A 14,611-nucleotide genomic window follows, 5' to 3' on the forward strand; every position below is an offset into this window, starting at 1 on the left:
TAGTCCTGTGCGTGTGTATGTGCCGCATCGCAGTTTTCAAGTCATCTTGAGGTATAGCTTCAGCTTTCTTCAAACACACTTGGGGAAGTGGTGACTGCGCTTTCGAGCACGTCCCCCTTTTCTGACACACTGAGAGTTCGGCAGTTGGCCATACACAGGTGCACATGCGCAGGCTGGGCAGTACTTTCGCGGCCTCTTGCACTTTTCGTTTGTGTAATACGCAACGCATTTTTTCGTGATTCTTATCGCCGCTCCATCATGCCACTGTGTCTGTTCCAAAGCGCCAAAATGCCCCCCCGGCACACCACAAAAGAACACCTTTCAAACATCCTGCGATGATGGCAATGGGGGGGTGAGGAGGAGAGGAAAGCAGTATGCTTCCTGAAACGCGTATATCTCCTCCTCCCCAACACACTCGCACATACAGGCCCAAGGGTAGCTGCTCGCCTTTTCCATAATCCGAGTGGGAAGCATGTAAGGGACCTAGAAGGGGATGGCGGCGACGGTGTGGCTCGCCGCACGCTTCTTTGTGGGGTTACATGGGCACTATCATGCTGAAGCGCGCCAGAAACCCGATGTAGCTGTGCAAGAGTGCAGAGGCGAAGTTGCACAGCATTGGCACTGCCTGTGCTGCCATAGGGATATCTGAATTGCGGCAACAGCGACGGATACGAGGTGTTTTTTGTGTGTGGAGAGCAATGATGCTCGTCTTGGTCTCGCAGTCTTCATTGCTGTTCTTGCTTTTCAACGCTCGCCTCTCTCTCACCTACTGGTATTGCCCCCCCTCTCTCTCTGCCTGCACGCACTGGCGTGTGCTGCTTGTACAATGCCTTCTCACCGTATTCGAACTGTGAATCTTTCTGACCCCTCTCTGCGGCCTTCTAACGGCAACGCTGAGCTTCAGTAAAAGCACTTAGCTTTTCAGCAACAATTTCCATCGCCATTCAGCCTTTGCTTCTTGGATTCTACGGACGTCTGCATTGCTTTTACCCCCAGAGAAGAAACCAACGAGGGAACACGAGCTCAACGTCTTTTTTTTTCTATACAAAAGTAGTAGAACTTTGTCTCTCTTCAAGTGTGTGCGTGCGTGCGTGTGCCAACCATCTTTTTCACGCCTATTCTGTCCCTTCATCTATCGTCGAAAAGCTCTTCTCGTCCTCAAGCAACAAAATGTCTGGATCAGATGGCCAGGGAATGCGGGCGTTGATTCTTGTCGGTGGTTTTGGCACTCGGCTCCGGCCGCTTACGCTGACGACGCCAAAGCCCCTCGTCCCATTCTGCAACAAGCCGATGATCGTTCACCAGATCGAGGCGTTGAAAGCAGTTGGCGTGACCGAGGTGATTCTTGCTGTGGCGTATCGGCCGGATGCGATGAAGGCGGAGATGGACGAGTGGTCACGGAAGCTTGGTGTTTCTTTCGTGTTTTCCGTTGAGGAGGAGCCTCTTGGCACCGCAGGACCGCTCGCCCTCGCTCGCGATATCTTGATGCAGGATGATAAGCCGTTTTTCGTGCTCAACTCCGATGTGACCTGCACGTTTCCAATGCAGGAGTTGTTGAGCTTTCACAAGTCGCACGGCGGCGAGGGGACCATAATGGTCTCGCAGGTGTCGCAGTGGGATAGGTACGGTGTTGTCGTTTACTCGCCGGAGAACTACCGAATCGAGCGGTTTGTGGAGAAGCCGAAAACGTTCGTGGGGGACCGAATCAACGCTGGCATTTACGTATTCAACAAGAGCATCCTGAACCGCATTCCTCCCCGCCGAGCGTCTATCGAAAAGGAGATCTTCCCTGCGATGGCAGCGGATAGAGAGCTTTACGCGTTTAACCTTTCGGGCTTCTGGATGGATGTTGGGCAGCCAAAGGACTATATTGTTGGTATGACCAAGTTCATCCCATCCTTGGCTGGTAGCGATCGCGAGACTGACGAGTTGTGCTCGGAGGCAAAGGAGCACCCGAGAGGCGGGCGTTTTACAGTGGTCGGCACTTCTCTGATTCACCCCTCCGCAAAGATTGGGGATGGCGCTGTGATTGGCCCCAATGCTTCGATTGGCGCCAACTGCGTTATTGGCGAAGCGTGCTGCATTGAAAACGCTGCCATCTTGGAGAACTCGAAACTGGGCAAGGGCTCCATGGTGTCTCGCAGCATCGTGGGCTGGAACAACCGCATCGGCCAGTGGTGTCACATCGAGGATATTTCAGTGCTTGGTGAAGACGTCGAGGTGAAGGATGGCGTGATCCTTATCGGCAACAAAGTACTTCCTAACAAGGATGTCGGCGAGCACCACTTCGAACCGGGAATCATCATGTAGTGTTGCTGCTGTGTAAAAGGACGCAGAATGGTTTATGGTGCAAAGTGAACGCGCTGGTCTTACCTTTTTCTCGCCGATGAACGCGACTCGCTGACAGTGATCTACTGGACGCAAAGGCGGCCTGACCCAGTGACGGCGATACTCACGCACTTGCACACGTACAAACATACGCTCACTTGCACATCCTCAGCTGATGCGGCTGAACTTGTAGGAATGAGGCCGAGTGGGGCGCCCATGCTGTCTCCAGGTAGTCGCGTGCCGGAATGTGAGGAATGGCTGCCCTACGGCATGTAAATGCATGCGTAGCATCTATGTCTCGCTTTCTTGAGCGCTCCTTCTTTAGCGCTGTCTCGTTCTTCTCACTAAGTTGGTTCTCTTTCGGTTGCCGCCTGGAATTATCGTTCCTTCTGTCATTTCCCTGGACAGCTGGCGAGCGCTCTGAAAGATATACACACATCCTAAGCCACCTTTTTCATGCACGCTCTCCCCTGTGCTCAGAGCCCGCTTCACGTTTTCTTCTTCGTTTTTTGTTCGTCTTCTCTACCCACCGCCCTCCTCGTCGTTTCCCCGTGTCTCCGCTCCTCTTTTCTGTGAGGATGTGTTGCTCTTTTGCCCACTCGTTTTTTTTATCTCATCACGGGTCGCATCCCTTTTTTTCCCGCGACTTTTTCAAATTTCCTGTCGTTTTATTTTCATCACAAGCCGAGAGCGCTCTCGCTCTTTCGTACAGGCACTTGAAACAGACCCAGTTTCTAAGCCTCTATCTGCACATTTACTTCTACACCTTTTTTCATCGATACCGGATCGACAGCATTCATCAAAAAGTCCGCCAATGCAGCTGCGTAAACGCGTTGGTGTGCATACGCTCGTGCTGGCTTTGGTGCCAGCAGCAGCGGAAGAATGAAAGCCAAGCTAACCATCCCCGGTTGGGAAAGGTAGTTTTTGCACGCGAAGCAACAACGCGCCCGCCACGCGCTCAGTATGCGCTCGGTGAAGACGGTATTCTATTGCTTTCGCTGCTTTCCTCCTCACGCTGCGGAGAGGCACTGCAGGTCGAAAGGCTAGATGCACACTCACGCAACACGCAGAGACCGGCTGATCCACATCTCTGCTCCAAGATGCCAATGCCTTGTCGTGAAGTGCAGCCTCTGTGTCACACCTTGTTTTGCTACGGGCGCATGGTGAGGGGGATGGAGATGGATTGCTCTGCTCACTCGGAGGCAAAGTGCACAAGGTCAAGCAGAGGATGGGAGTGTAAAGAGAAAGAAGACGCGTTTTAGAAATGAGGAGGAATCAAAAAAGCGTTCGGGAAGAAAGAGAGCCATTTTCATGTGTGCGCCCCCGAAGTGTTTGATATACGGAGGGAATCCCTTGGCAAGCCTAAGTGTTCTCGCGCCTCTGTACGGATGTTCTTCCATTGCTGAGTGCATTTACTTGATTTATTTTTCGATGCAACGAAAGCAGAAGGGAGATATCAAAGGCAGCAGCGAAAAAGAGGAAAAAAAGAAAAGAATACGTGATTGGTGGAATCTTCATTCTCTTTTCTCCAGCGGGTAGGCGGAGGCCCAACTCCTCCCTTTTCGCTTTCCCCGCTCCCCACCACGACTACCAACTCCTGGTTATGGGCCTCCAAACACATCGCCGCCTCTCCTCCCAGAGCGTTCCCTTTTGTTTTTTCACAAAACTCTGGTCTCCAATAGTGTTTCTGCCTTTTTTTCTCCGCACCCTATTTTGCTGAAACAGCGGGTTTGGGAAAGGGACAAACTAGCGCACGTCGAAAGCAGAAAAGTGCAGGTGAGGATCGGAGGTACACGCTGAGGCCTTAAAAAGGAAGCTGCGGGGTGAGTGGTTTAGTGCGTGTGTGCGCGCATCTCAAAATGGATCGTTGTGTTCTATAGGAAGTGCTCGGTGCAGATGGTAAGCAAGAATAGGGGCGGGTGGTGGGATAGAAGGAGGGAGGAGAAACTGTGAATTGTGCGTGTGCGCGCGAAGGACCTGGGGGAGAGAGGCAGAGGTTATTGCCAACGTGAAGGAGTGTGTGGGTCTCCTTTTTGTGTGTGTGCATATAACTGCTCTCTTTCACCGACTTCTCCGCAAACTCTGCGTGCTGTTTATTTCAGCTTCTTTCGCGTGTGCATGTTTCTCTCCTCCTTATGCTTAGCGCGTTTCTTCTTTTCTTTTTTCGGCCTGCCTTAAAGATTCACCTGTGCTTGCTTGGTGCATGATTGCACTCTGTCGCTCTCTCTCTCTGCACCTTTTGGTCACATTTCTGCCCATCTTACCTCTGTGCCTTTTCATTCTTCTCTGCATGTGCTGTCGCGTGTAGGCTATCGATCTGAGGGCTAGTCTCCGCACTTGGATAGGCGGGGGCGCCTTCTGGCGCGTTCACGGCGCACTTGCTAGCTCTTTGTGTGAGCTTTTTTTGAGAGGCCGATATCTCTATATCTGCTGATATCGGCGCGAAAAGAGGCAGGCTCGTTATGAGGTGAAAAAAAAAACGGACCGCAGAGCCTGCAAAAAAGGCCTTAGAACAACATCGAAAATGCCAAGGCGAGAGGGTGAACAGCGTCTCGAAGTTAGATGAAATATTGCCCTACGTCTCCCTCTTCTAGGGCGCATTCGTTGACGCTGGGGTGCGCCACAGCTCTCATTGCTGCATCGCTTAATTCCACTAATGATATGGCGTATGCGACCGTGACGAAACCGAGTACTTTGCCGGTGTTTTCCTCACGGAACAGTCGATTTGTACCGTTGCCGTGGCCAGGATCACACAGTTGGTGCCAGAGCTCCCTAGCGTGGTTTCGTCTCCCCAACTTCTCGTACTGGACTTTTCCGGCCGTTTCCTTTTCTGTATAATCGACTTTGTCGGCTATTTCTACGCGCCCCATCACTGTAACGGCTCGCCTTTCTCTGCCTGGTTCTCGTGCGCGTGCGTGCGGGTGTGCTGGGGTACAACCGCAGGGGTACTATAGCAGGTTTGTGCGATGCTGTCGGTGCTTTACCTTGACTTTGCTTTTCGTTTCTCTGCCTCTGGGAGTCGCAGCATATGCACTTTTTCTTCTGGAAGCTGTCACATGAATCGGATAGGTGCTTCAAGCGCACCCCTTGCTCCGCAGAACCAGCATGCAGTCATCAGCCACGCCCGAGCTGCAGCGACTGTGGTTGGATGCGCGGTGCGCCCCGCCTACCTCGGCGCAGCGCATTGACAAGGTGAGTGCGTTTCTCTCTGTGTTTGTGCCAGCATTCAAGTCGCGAAACGCGCAGACATTTCGGACTCTCTTCGGTGATGGCGCCGCTCTCGTAGGGCTGTTATGCAGAGACTTTGCCTCTCTTGCGCGCCGGCTATCCCACGAGGACGCCACGCTGTTTCTTTGCTCGACAACACTGACAACTGTGCAACTCTTCTCCCAGGCGTTGCGCTTTCTCATTAGCGATCATTCTATTTCGTGTTCCGAAGTCGGACAGCTAGCGAGCACGTACGAGAGCTTCGGAAACTTTAACGTCGTCGCCCTAGCTCTTGTCCTTCACGAGCGTCTTTTGCGCGCAATACAAGCGCGAGATAAAGAAGCCGCTGATGGGGGGGCAGTCGCCCAAACAGACGCCTCCCTCCTTCAGCTTGTGCGCGCCGTCGTCTCATGCCAGCGCAAGGAACTGACGAGGCACTCAACGCTGGAAGCAGTTCTGCCAGAGCACGTGACCAGCGTCGCTGTGACAGCTGTGACGTACTTCTCGGCGCCAGAGGAGGCGGGTGTCGAGGCCGCGGAGGCGAGTAGCAGTATACTCCACGAGCAACTTCCAAATGTGCTTGACGCGGATACGGTAGCAGATACTCTGAGGGTGATGGAGGGCGCACTAATTTCGACGCAACGGCGCCCTTCTAACTCGGCTGCAGCGGTATGGTCTCTCAACTGCTTCGCCTACGCGCTAGACAACATCATCTATGCCAAACAGCTCGTCGGATTTTCGACTGTGGAGAGCGTCAATTTCGATATCATCACCGCTACCGCCCTGAACTGCGAGGAGGAAAGTGGCGTCGACAGCATGCCAGCTTTACGCCGCGTGGTGGAGAGCTTGCGTGTGCTAGCGCTGGCAGAGCGGTCCGACGTGTCGAGCCGACACCCAGCTCACACGCCGCTTAGCAGCGGCTTCTTGCGCATGCTTCCCGCGACGGTCGGCAGAATGCAGCAGCGCTTTGCCAGTTCGTGGGGTGCTTCTGAGCGGAGCGCGATAACGCCAGTCGTCCGCTGTGATGGTGCCGTCGAAGCTCTGGCACGCCTATTTGTGCTTAGCACGCAGAGGCCAATGGCAGAACTTTGCGGAGAGCAGCTATTTCAGCTTCTCCTTATGAAGGGCGTCTCGGCAACTCTATTGGGCTTTGTGCTATCGATGTGCGCTGAGAGCACCCCGTCCTTGGAGGTGTCAAAGCTGTGCTCTCTGATGGGTTTTGTTGGCACGCTGCCTTGCAAGAGCGAGGTTGGCGATTTCCTGCAAGCGATTCTGGGCCACCTCCGCTACGGGCGACTTCGCTTGCCTGAACAGCGGCTCACCGTTGTGGACTTCTTCACAGATTGGTGCCCTAAAGCGAGCACGCACACCGCGGTATCGCTGGCGCTTGGAGTGATTCAGGCGTGCGTATACTGCATGGTGCAGCTCGCGGTCGATCCGCACGCTGGCGATTTGGAGAGGTTTGCCGAGCACTTCTCCGTTTTGGCTAAGGTAGTGCTGGGGTCGAAGGAGGCAGCGGATTCGCTCAATCGAGACAACTGCTGCGCTGCGCTGCTGCAGGTGATGCTGTCGTCACTGGAGTCGAAGCAAGTCCACACCGCCGTTCTGCTTAGGGACGCTTTCGTGGGGCTGGTGCTGAAAACGAATCGTTTTTGCGACGTTCTCGTCGAACAAATTGCATCTGCCACCAACGCGAACGCGTGGGCATCGCTGACAACGCCTCTTCTTTCTACACTAGTGGTGCTCTTGCGTTCCTGCGGTCGGCACAATCGAGCGTCTTTACCGCACAATTGCATCGAGCTGTGCCTCTTGCTCATGCAGCATGTTGAGAGTAGCAGCCAGCACCCCCTGGTCGATCGACATCTGCTCGGCTGTTGTCTTAGCTTGTTACTGACGCTCGTTAATTACAGCGATGTGTGGGAGCTGGTGGAGCGCACGCTTGGGACGCTGCCGGTGAGCTGCGACCATGCCCAGAGCATGATGGACCTCTGCACAGGGGTGCTGCGCTCCAGCGAGAGTCTGGCAGTGGCCGAGCAGTACTTCAGTGAACCGGTGGAGTCGAAGGTGCGGTGGTCCACGCCGCGTTTTCTGCGCTTTGGCCCCTTTGCAGTGATAGAGGAGCCGTATGTTGAAATGCTCTACCCTGTGAAACTGCTGGTGCGCATGGTGGATACAATGCTCACGGAGCGACACGCCGATGCAGTAAGCGGGACGGAGGCGTTGGAGCACCTGTTGCTGCACTCTGGCGTGACTTTGCCGAGCTCGTACGTTGGCAACTTCATTGCACGCTGGGAGCGCTTCAGATGGATTCGCTGTGTATCGAACGTGTGCGATCCGCAGCTGATGCCATTGTTCTTCGCACGCGCCACCACTGCAGCTACCGTTCAGAGGAGTCAGCGTGTGTGGCTGGAGGCGCTTGGTGGAAGCCCTGCCACTGGTCAAGAGTCGCGCGGCTACAGCGACTACGTTCATTTTGGCGAGGGCGGCGGAGCCAAGGGACTCGTGGCATATTCTGGTGTTGCGTGGCCGCCGCTGGAGGCATATACTGCTGTGATGTGGGTTTACATGGATCCTGTCCCTTTCAACAGCGGACATGAAGGGCGTGTGGTACTGTGGCAGTTAGATTGGGATTCCATGGGCCGACACATGGGCGTGTCCCTCATGGCGCACACCCAGCGCATGTGCTGCTTGTACAGATGCGACCTTGGCGGTGATGTAACCGTGATCGAGCTGCCCGCGCTGCCGGAGCAGCGATGGGTTCATGTTGCAACAACGCATTCCCACGGCAGAGTATTCGGCTCGCAATTGAAAATGTACATGGACGGCGTGGAGGTGGCACGCAGAGGGTGCCCGTACCCTGCCGGAGGCCTGCGGACGGCCGCCGCTCTGGCCACATCCCTTCCATCCCTGCAAAACCTCCAGCTGGAGGTGACCATCGGCTCTCCGCACGACATCCCAACAAACCCCGCGACCTTGCGTCTGATCAGCTTTCAACTATACGGCTGTGGTGCCTCGCAACAGCAGATGACTTCCCTCTACGCGATGGGACCCTACCCGTCGAATCAGGTGTGGGATAACGCAGGACAGCATGTGTTCGACCTAGACGCGCCGTGCTTGTGCGATGAGGTTATACGATACGTGGAGGCGTCAGTGCAGAATGCGTCACTGGAATCGATGCTGCGGGAGCAGAGTGTGGTGCTGGCCTTCCCCCCCACGGTGCGGATTGTGGACGTGCACGCCTTTGCAATGGAGCAGATCGACACCGCGTTCGAATACTTGAACAACAAACAGTGGGCACTGCGTAACCTCGCTGCTCCAACGACGGCTGTGCTACCCCTGCATGGATACTACCGTCCTCCACGTGACAGCCGCACAAAGAGCGTTGACGCGCTCCTGTGCAGCGGCGCCTTTGAGGAGTGGATGCGGTGGATGCGCTGCATTGCCGCTGGTGTGCTCGACGCAGAGCTCTTGAAGGGCTTTGCTACTGAAGCGGACAACTCGGATGCCTCACCGAAGGAAGCGGGGGAAAGCTTCGCCGCCGTGGAGGAAATGGCGTACAGAATGCTGCGCGTCCTCAATCTTATCAACACCCAGCGGTCAGATCTGCTTCCTCTAAGCTGGCAGCGCTTCATGGTGCAGTTTGCCGAGCATGTCACCCGCTACCCAAAGATATACCTGCACCCCGTCAGCGCTGTTACACAGCTGCTGCAGCTGTGCTTGCAGACGGTACGCTACCGCGACAAGCACCTACGCGCGGTGGATATGCAGCTGGTGTCGAACCTGTTGCCACTGGAGCACATCTTTTTTAACTGGCGCCTGCTATCTAATCTACCAGATGACTCCTGGATGGCAGTCTTGGCGACGCTGCGGCAGCTGGTGTCGCCCTCCAGCGCTGCGGCTGGGTTCAACACCGCACGTCTTCTCAGAGCCGACTTTGTGAACGGCTTTGTGTTTGGGCTGTTGCGCGAGTACGTGGCTTTTCCGCGACTCGTAACGGCAATCGAACTGGTGAAGTGCATGCTGCTCATCACTGAGGCGACCGAGGAGCTGATGGAGCGGGTACTAATGGCAGTGCTCCTTACCGTGCCTGGGCCCCGCCATGATGGGTCGAGCAGCACGCTGGAGAGCCACCTCGGCAGTAAGTTGGCTACAACATCGTTTGCGTACCTCGTACTCACTCGAAACATGCTTCTTCGTTGTCTCAACGAGGTGCTGGACATGGCCTTGAATGACGGCAACGGGGCTGTTCTCGCCGCCTTCGTCTCCGTTGTGCCGGAGTGGTGGTTCACGGCGCTGCTCTCAGGCAACTCCCACCCAATTTCGGCGACACTGGCGTTGCGGCTTTTTGTGCTTTGTTTTCTGAACTCGAAGGCCTTCCGTGAAGCGTACTCGGCGACAAAGGCCGAGTGCATCTCGCGAGCGATGGAGGCTCACTGCCACCAGCGTGAGCTGATGGACATCCTCGTGCACGGGTACATGGGCCACTTGTGGGTGGCAAGCTCGTCACATGCGGGTTACAGCACAGAGGGGTGGTGCGGGAAGACTGAGATGGAGGGGTTGCTCGTGCTTATACTGCAGCTTCTCAAGGCCCAGTGCCAGCTCTTGCTGCGCGGCACCCTCGTGACCTCCGAGGAAGTCACAGTTCGCGGCTACTTCAGCGCTGCCGCCGCCGAGGGTGCCATTGCTACCCCAGGCAAAGCGTCGCTATCCACTGGCCGATGGAGACGTGCTCGGATTGTGCTCTCAGCTCTTTGTCGTCTGAGAAAAACTGTGGCTGATAAAAAAGGGGTGAGGGCTGGCGGGCCCGCGTCGTCAACGCTGCCGGTGGCGCAATACACCGCCCCTGTCTGTTTGCTGAAGGACTCTGTGTGCGAGATTCTCGACTGGCTTACCAAGTCCTACCATCTCTCGAGATCGCTCAGCAGGCTTCTTTACAAGAGCAGCAACGCCGCCAATTTGTCGGACCTTCTCATGTGGCCGGTGTTGGTGGCGCTGTGCCCGAGGGAGCCGACCTCTGCTCAGGCGAGCGCGCGCGCGGAGCTACTGAGCAGAGTGCGTGCAGAGGAGGAGGACAGCGCTTCCTCGTCCAGCGGTGAGGCCCCCGCTCTCCTCGAGAGGGAGGAGGAGGAGTGGGAGGCTCTTCCAGATCCCACGATGTGTGAAGCGCGCAGCTTCGGTTTGGACTCGATGGGGCCGGCCGAGGGGATGGAGAGCGTGTACGACGCATGCAAGATGTTTTTTCTCACGCATGCCAGATCGCGGGAGTCGAACACGGGCTCTCTCGTCGCTACTGGTGGCCGTACAACGATGAGTAAGTACGTGCTGACTCTGCACCGCGCTCTGTCTGCAGAGGTCAAGGGCGTTGGTAACCATGCCGAAGACGCTCGCAAGGCGTTTCTCTGCATTGTGTGGCTCAAGGCGGCGGAACAGGCCGTCGACTGCACGCCCGACAGCAGCGCCGCGGTGGTGAAGCGCAACGTTCTCGAGCTGGGCAAGTACATGCTGGGCCGCCTCGTCAGCGGCTGTGCTGTTCCGCCGGCGGCGATCGCGGGCTTCTACCGATTTTTGTTGGCCCGGCTGGAGTGCGACACCGTGGTCATGAAGACTGCGCGCACAGCGCTTTTTGAATGGTTTATGTACGTGACATCTGTCGCATTTTACAAGCTGGATTCGACCAAGGTGGCTGTGGTGGTGGACATGGCCTACAGCTGCGCCGACATGCTTTTTTCTGATCCGATGCCGACGGTGGAGCTGCTGAAGACTGTCGTTGGCCGACTTCTTCAGGTGTCAGTGTGCCTGTGGAGCAGCATCGTTGACGAGTGCCACCCGGCCATTCGGAAAATGGCGATGCTGTGGACGGCGGTGCTGTGCGCGAATCAGAATACCGCTTTGGAGGCTACCCTCTTTCTGTATGGCTCCCCACCGGTGGATACGTTCCACGGCGGCTTCGATCTGCTACTGCCACCGATTGCGTCTCCAGAGGCATTCATGATATGGGTGCGGCAGCACAGCAACAAAGTTGCGCAGCTCCTTCAATCTTACACGGGACTCTCGTATCCATTCGCTTTGGCAAACGGTGGCGAGCACTTGCGGCTGATTACCCGCTACACGTGCGCTTCACTTGCCGAGTGGGACCGCCGCCGCCGCCACGCCTCAGCCATGGCGACTTCGCAGTGGCAGCAGTGGGAGGGGACGTTTCTGACCACCACCTTTGTCGACCCGGCGCTGCTCACGTGTACCGCAAGCCGGTGCCCGTACTTCTACATGCTGAGCGGGGGTGACGCCGCTATCGACGACGACGGTCCTGTGCGCTACGAGTGGTCGATGAATGACAACGGTGCCGTGGGCTGGGGCCGTCGCCTTGTGACGGAGAGCGTAGATGAGATAGCCAGCGAGCCACTTAACTTTTACATCCGATACGCGCCACCTGTTTGCTTGCCGCTACGGCGGCAGGAGGCGGAAGGACCCGGAGTGATGCTGCGCCCCAACGCTCGTGCGGTAGTGGCAAAGGTGGCCGGTCGTGGCGCTGGCAGCGCGGTGGTGTTCATGAGCAATGCGTACCTTGTACTAGGTACGGAGAGCTACATCAGCACCTGCGTCCTTACGCGGCAAGAGCTGCTCATAGTAACCTGCAGTGCAGTTACGCCGGCAGGCGATTTTTTCGCCGAGCAGGTGCGCGTGCACACCGCTTCGCAACACTCTCACGCCAAGTCGTCTCGGCTGCAGCAAGCTATCCGTCTCTTCGTGTCGGAACAAGGAAAAAGAAGTGGCAGCACATCGTCGCAAGCCGCCTTCCGGTACTCGCAGTACTACCGCCAACTACAAACCGAGTCTGCCAAGGGAGGTGACGCACTGGTGTGGCGCATTCCACTCGGCAGCATCGCATCAGTACACCAGCGCCTCTTTCAGCACCTCTCGGCCGGGCTGGAGGTGGTGCTCGAGTCGGGCAAGTGTGTCTTTCTCGTGCTTTTGGACGACGAGCTATCCTTCTCAAAGGCGTCGCGCGATAGGCTTTTTACGTACTTTGAGAGCGAGTCCGACCCTCTCATGTCCGGCATCGCTACGCACACCATAAGCGAGAAGCTGGCAAAGCTGGGCATCTGGACACGGCGGTGGGTGCGACGGGAGTGCAGCAACTACATGTACCTGCGTGTTCTGAACGACGCGGCGTCGCGGACGACAGCCAACCTTGGCCAGTATCCGGTGATGCCGTGGATTCTGCGTTGCTACACGGAAGGCATTCTCGACCTCGGGGATGCTAGCGTCTACCGGGATCTCACCAAGCCGGTAGGGGCGCTCAATGAGGTGAATGCAAAGCAACTGCAGGCGCGCTACGCGGAGTGGATTGCTTGCGATCCTCTGGCGGATCCTCCGTATCACTACGGAACGCATTACAGCACCGCCGCCATCGTACTATATTACCTCATCCGTCTACAACCGTTCACTTCTAGAGCCATCCGCTTCCAGGGGGGCAAGCTGGATATCGCAGACCGGCTCTTTCATAGCGTCGCAGAGGCATGGGCCAATGGAAGTGGGCTGAGCAGAGGGGACGTCAAAGAGCTCATTCCTGAGTTTTTCCGTGTGCCTGAGTTCCTGGAAAACCGAAACGGCTTGTTGCTCGGCACCCGCAGTGATGGCACTCCTCTGGGTGATGTTGTGCTGCCGCCATGGTGTGGGGGGAGCGCCGCCAAGTTTGTGTACATGCACGCACTCTCTTTGGAAAGCAATGCGGTGAGTCAACAGCTGCACCGCTGGATCGATCTCATCTTTGGCTGCAAGCAGGTCGGGCAGAAGGCAGTAGAGGCGATCAACGTGTTCAGTCCTCTCTCGTACAAGGAGGGAGTTGATCGTGCAATCAACCACGCCGCCACTGAGGAGGAGCGCAAGTCCATTGTCGCCTCTGTTTCCAACTTTGGTCAGACGCCCCTGCAACTCTTTAGAGATCCACACCCCGCCCGCAAAGACGCGAATGTGGCGCGCTCCACACAGGCCTTCATGCTGGAGGCTGCCAGAGACGTCACTACGCGGCCATGCGTGAGTGCGCAGGTGGTCGGAAAGGCTGAAGAGGGCGTATCGACTGCTCTCTTTATCAATGACACCCTTTTTATATGCGACAAGCTGAGTGCCGTGGGCTTGGCAAAGCCGCTGCACCTCTTCTCCTACGAACGCGACTTAGATAGCATCGTCTGCACCTCTGCACGAGGAAACCGTGTGCTGGCAACCATACAGCAAGTGCGCTCTTTGGGAAACGGCGGCGTTCGCTGCATGTGCGCGTCTCTACGTGGCAGCGTCGTGTGTGTCGGCACAGACAGGGGTAAGGTGATCGTTTACAGTCGCGAGAGTTACCGCCATCGCTTCTTCATTGTTGCAGTGCTCAACTCCTCCATTGCTGCAGCGCTACGGGAGGCAGGCCCGGTGTCGAGCCTGCACCTGTTCGACGAAGGTAATTTGCTAGTGGCATATGAGCAGGGGTCGGCGGTGTCTGGCTGGCACCTCTCTGCCTCATCCACCACCTTTACCTTCGCCGCTTCTTTTTCCACGCAAGCCGACAGCACCGCCGTGAGGGCTGTTTCCCTCGACAGCCACACGGGATTGTATTACGCCGCGAAAGCTTACTCCGTCGTCATCTTCTCCTCCTGTGGCGTGGCGCTCACACAGGTAAACATGGAGCCGCTCTTCACGCTGGCTGCACCAGAGTGTGCGGGGCGGATGACCAACTCGCGCATAACGGCCCTGCTGTTCGCCAACTGCTCCTCCTTCGCATTCACGAATTTGGTTCTCCTGGGGCACCTCAGCGGTTCAGTGTCCCTTTGGTGCGTGGTGTCTTCACAGACCATGGCAGGCGAAACACTCCCTTCCCGGTCGCCTCTTTGGTCTTTCCAGTTTCTGCACGAAGTCGTCTTCGACGCCCCCGTGACGTGTCTCGCCCCGACTACAGAGGAGCTCAGCTTTGTGGTTGGACTCGCCAACCACGCTGCCCATTGCGTGTGCTTTCCCTCATCGCATGTCGACAGTTCATATGAATAGCGACTTGGCTAACGTACATTCAACAAAAATATCACCGACATACTTTGAC

General features: G+C 56.4%; 2 protein-coding genes across 2 annotated transcripts; both read left to right on the forward strand.

The window, feature by feature from the left end:
* Positions 1 to 1,170: 1,170 nt before the first annotated feature.
* LSCM1_06001 (uncharacterized protein) lies at positions 1,171 to 2,310 on the forward strand (the record flags this gene model as incomplete). Its single annotated transcript, XM_067323435.1, has 1 exon — positions 1,171 to 2,310. The coding sequence occupies one exon, from the start codon at positions 1,171 to 1,173 to the stop codon at positions 2,308 to 2,310; it is 1,140 nt and encodes a 379-aa protein (XP_067178540.1).
* A 3,123-nt stretch (positions 2,311 to 5,433) lies between these two features.
* Positions 5,434 to 14,562, forward strand: LSCM1_06002 (uncharacterized protein; the record flags this gene model as incomplete). Its single annotated transcript, XM_067323436.1, has 1 exon — positions 5,434 to 14,562. The coding sequence occupies one exon, from the start codon at positions 5,434 to 5,436 to the stop codon at positions 14,560 to 14,562; it is 9,129 nt and encodes a 3,042-aa protein (XP_067178541.1).
* Positions 14,563 to 14,611: the final 49 nt, after the last annotated feature.

Source organism: Leishmania martiniquensis, chromosome 23 (genome assembly GCF_017916325.1).
Source record: "Leishmania martiniquensis isolate LSCM1 chromosome 23, whole genome shotgun sequence".
Classification (NCBI taxonomy): domain Eukaryota; phylum Euglenozoa; class Kinetoplastea; order Trypanosomatida; family Trypanosomatidae; genus Leishmania; species Leishmania martiniquensis.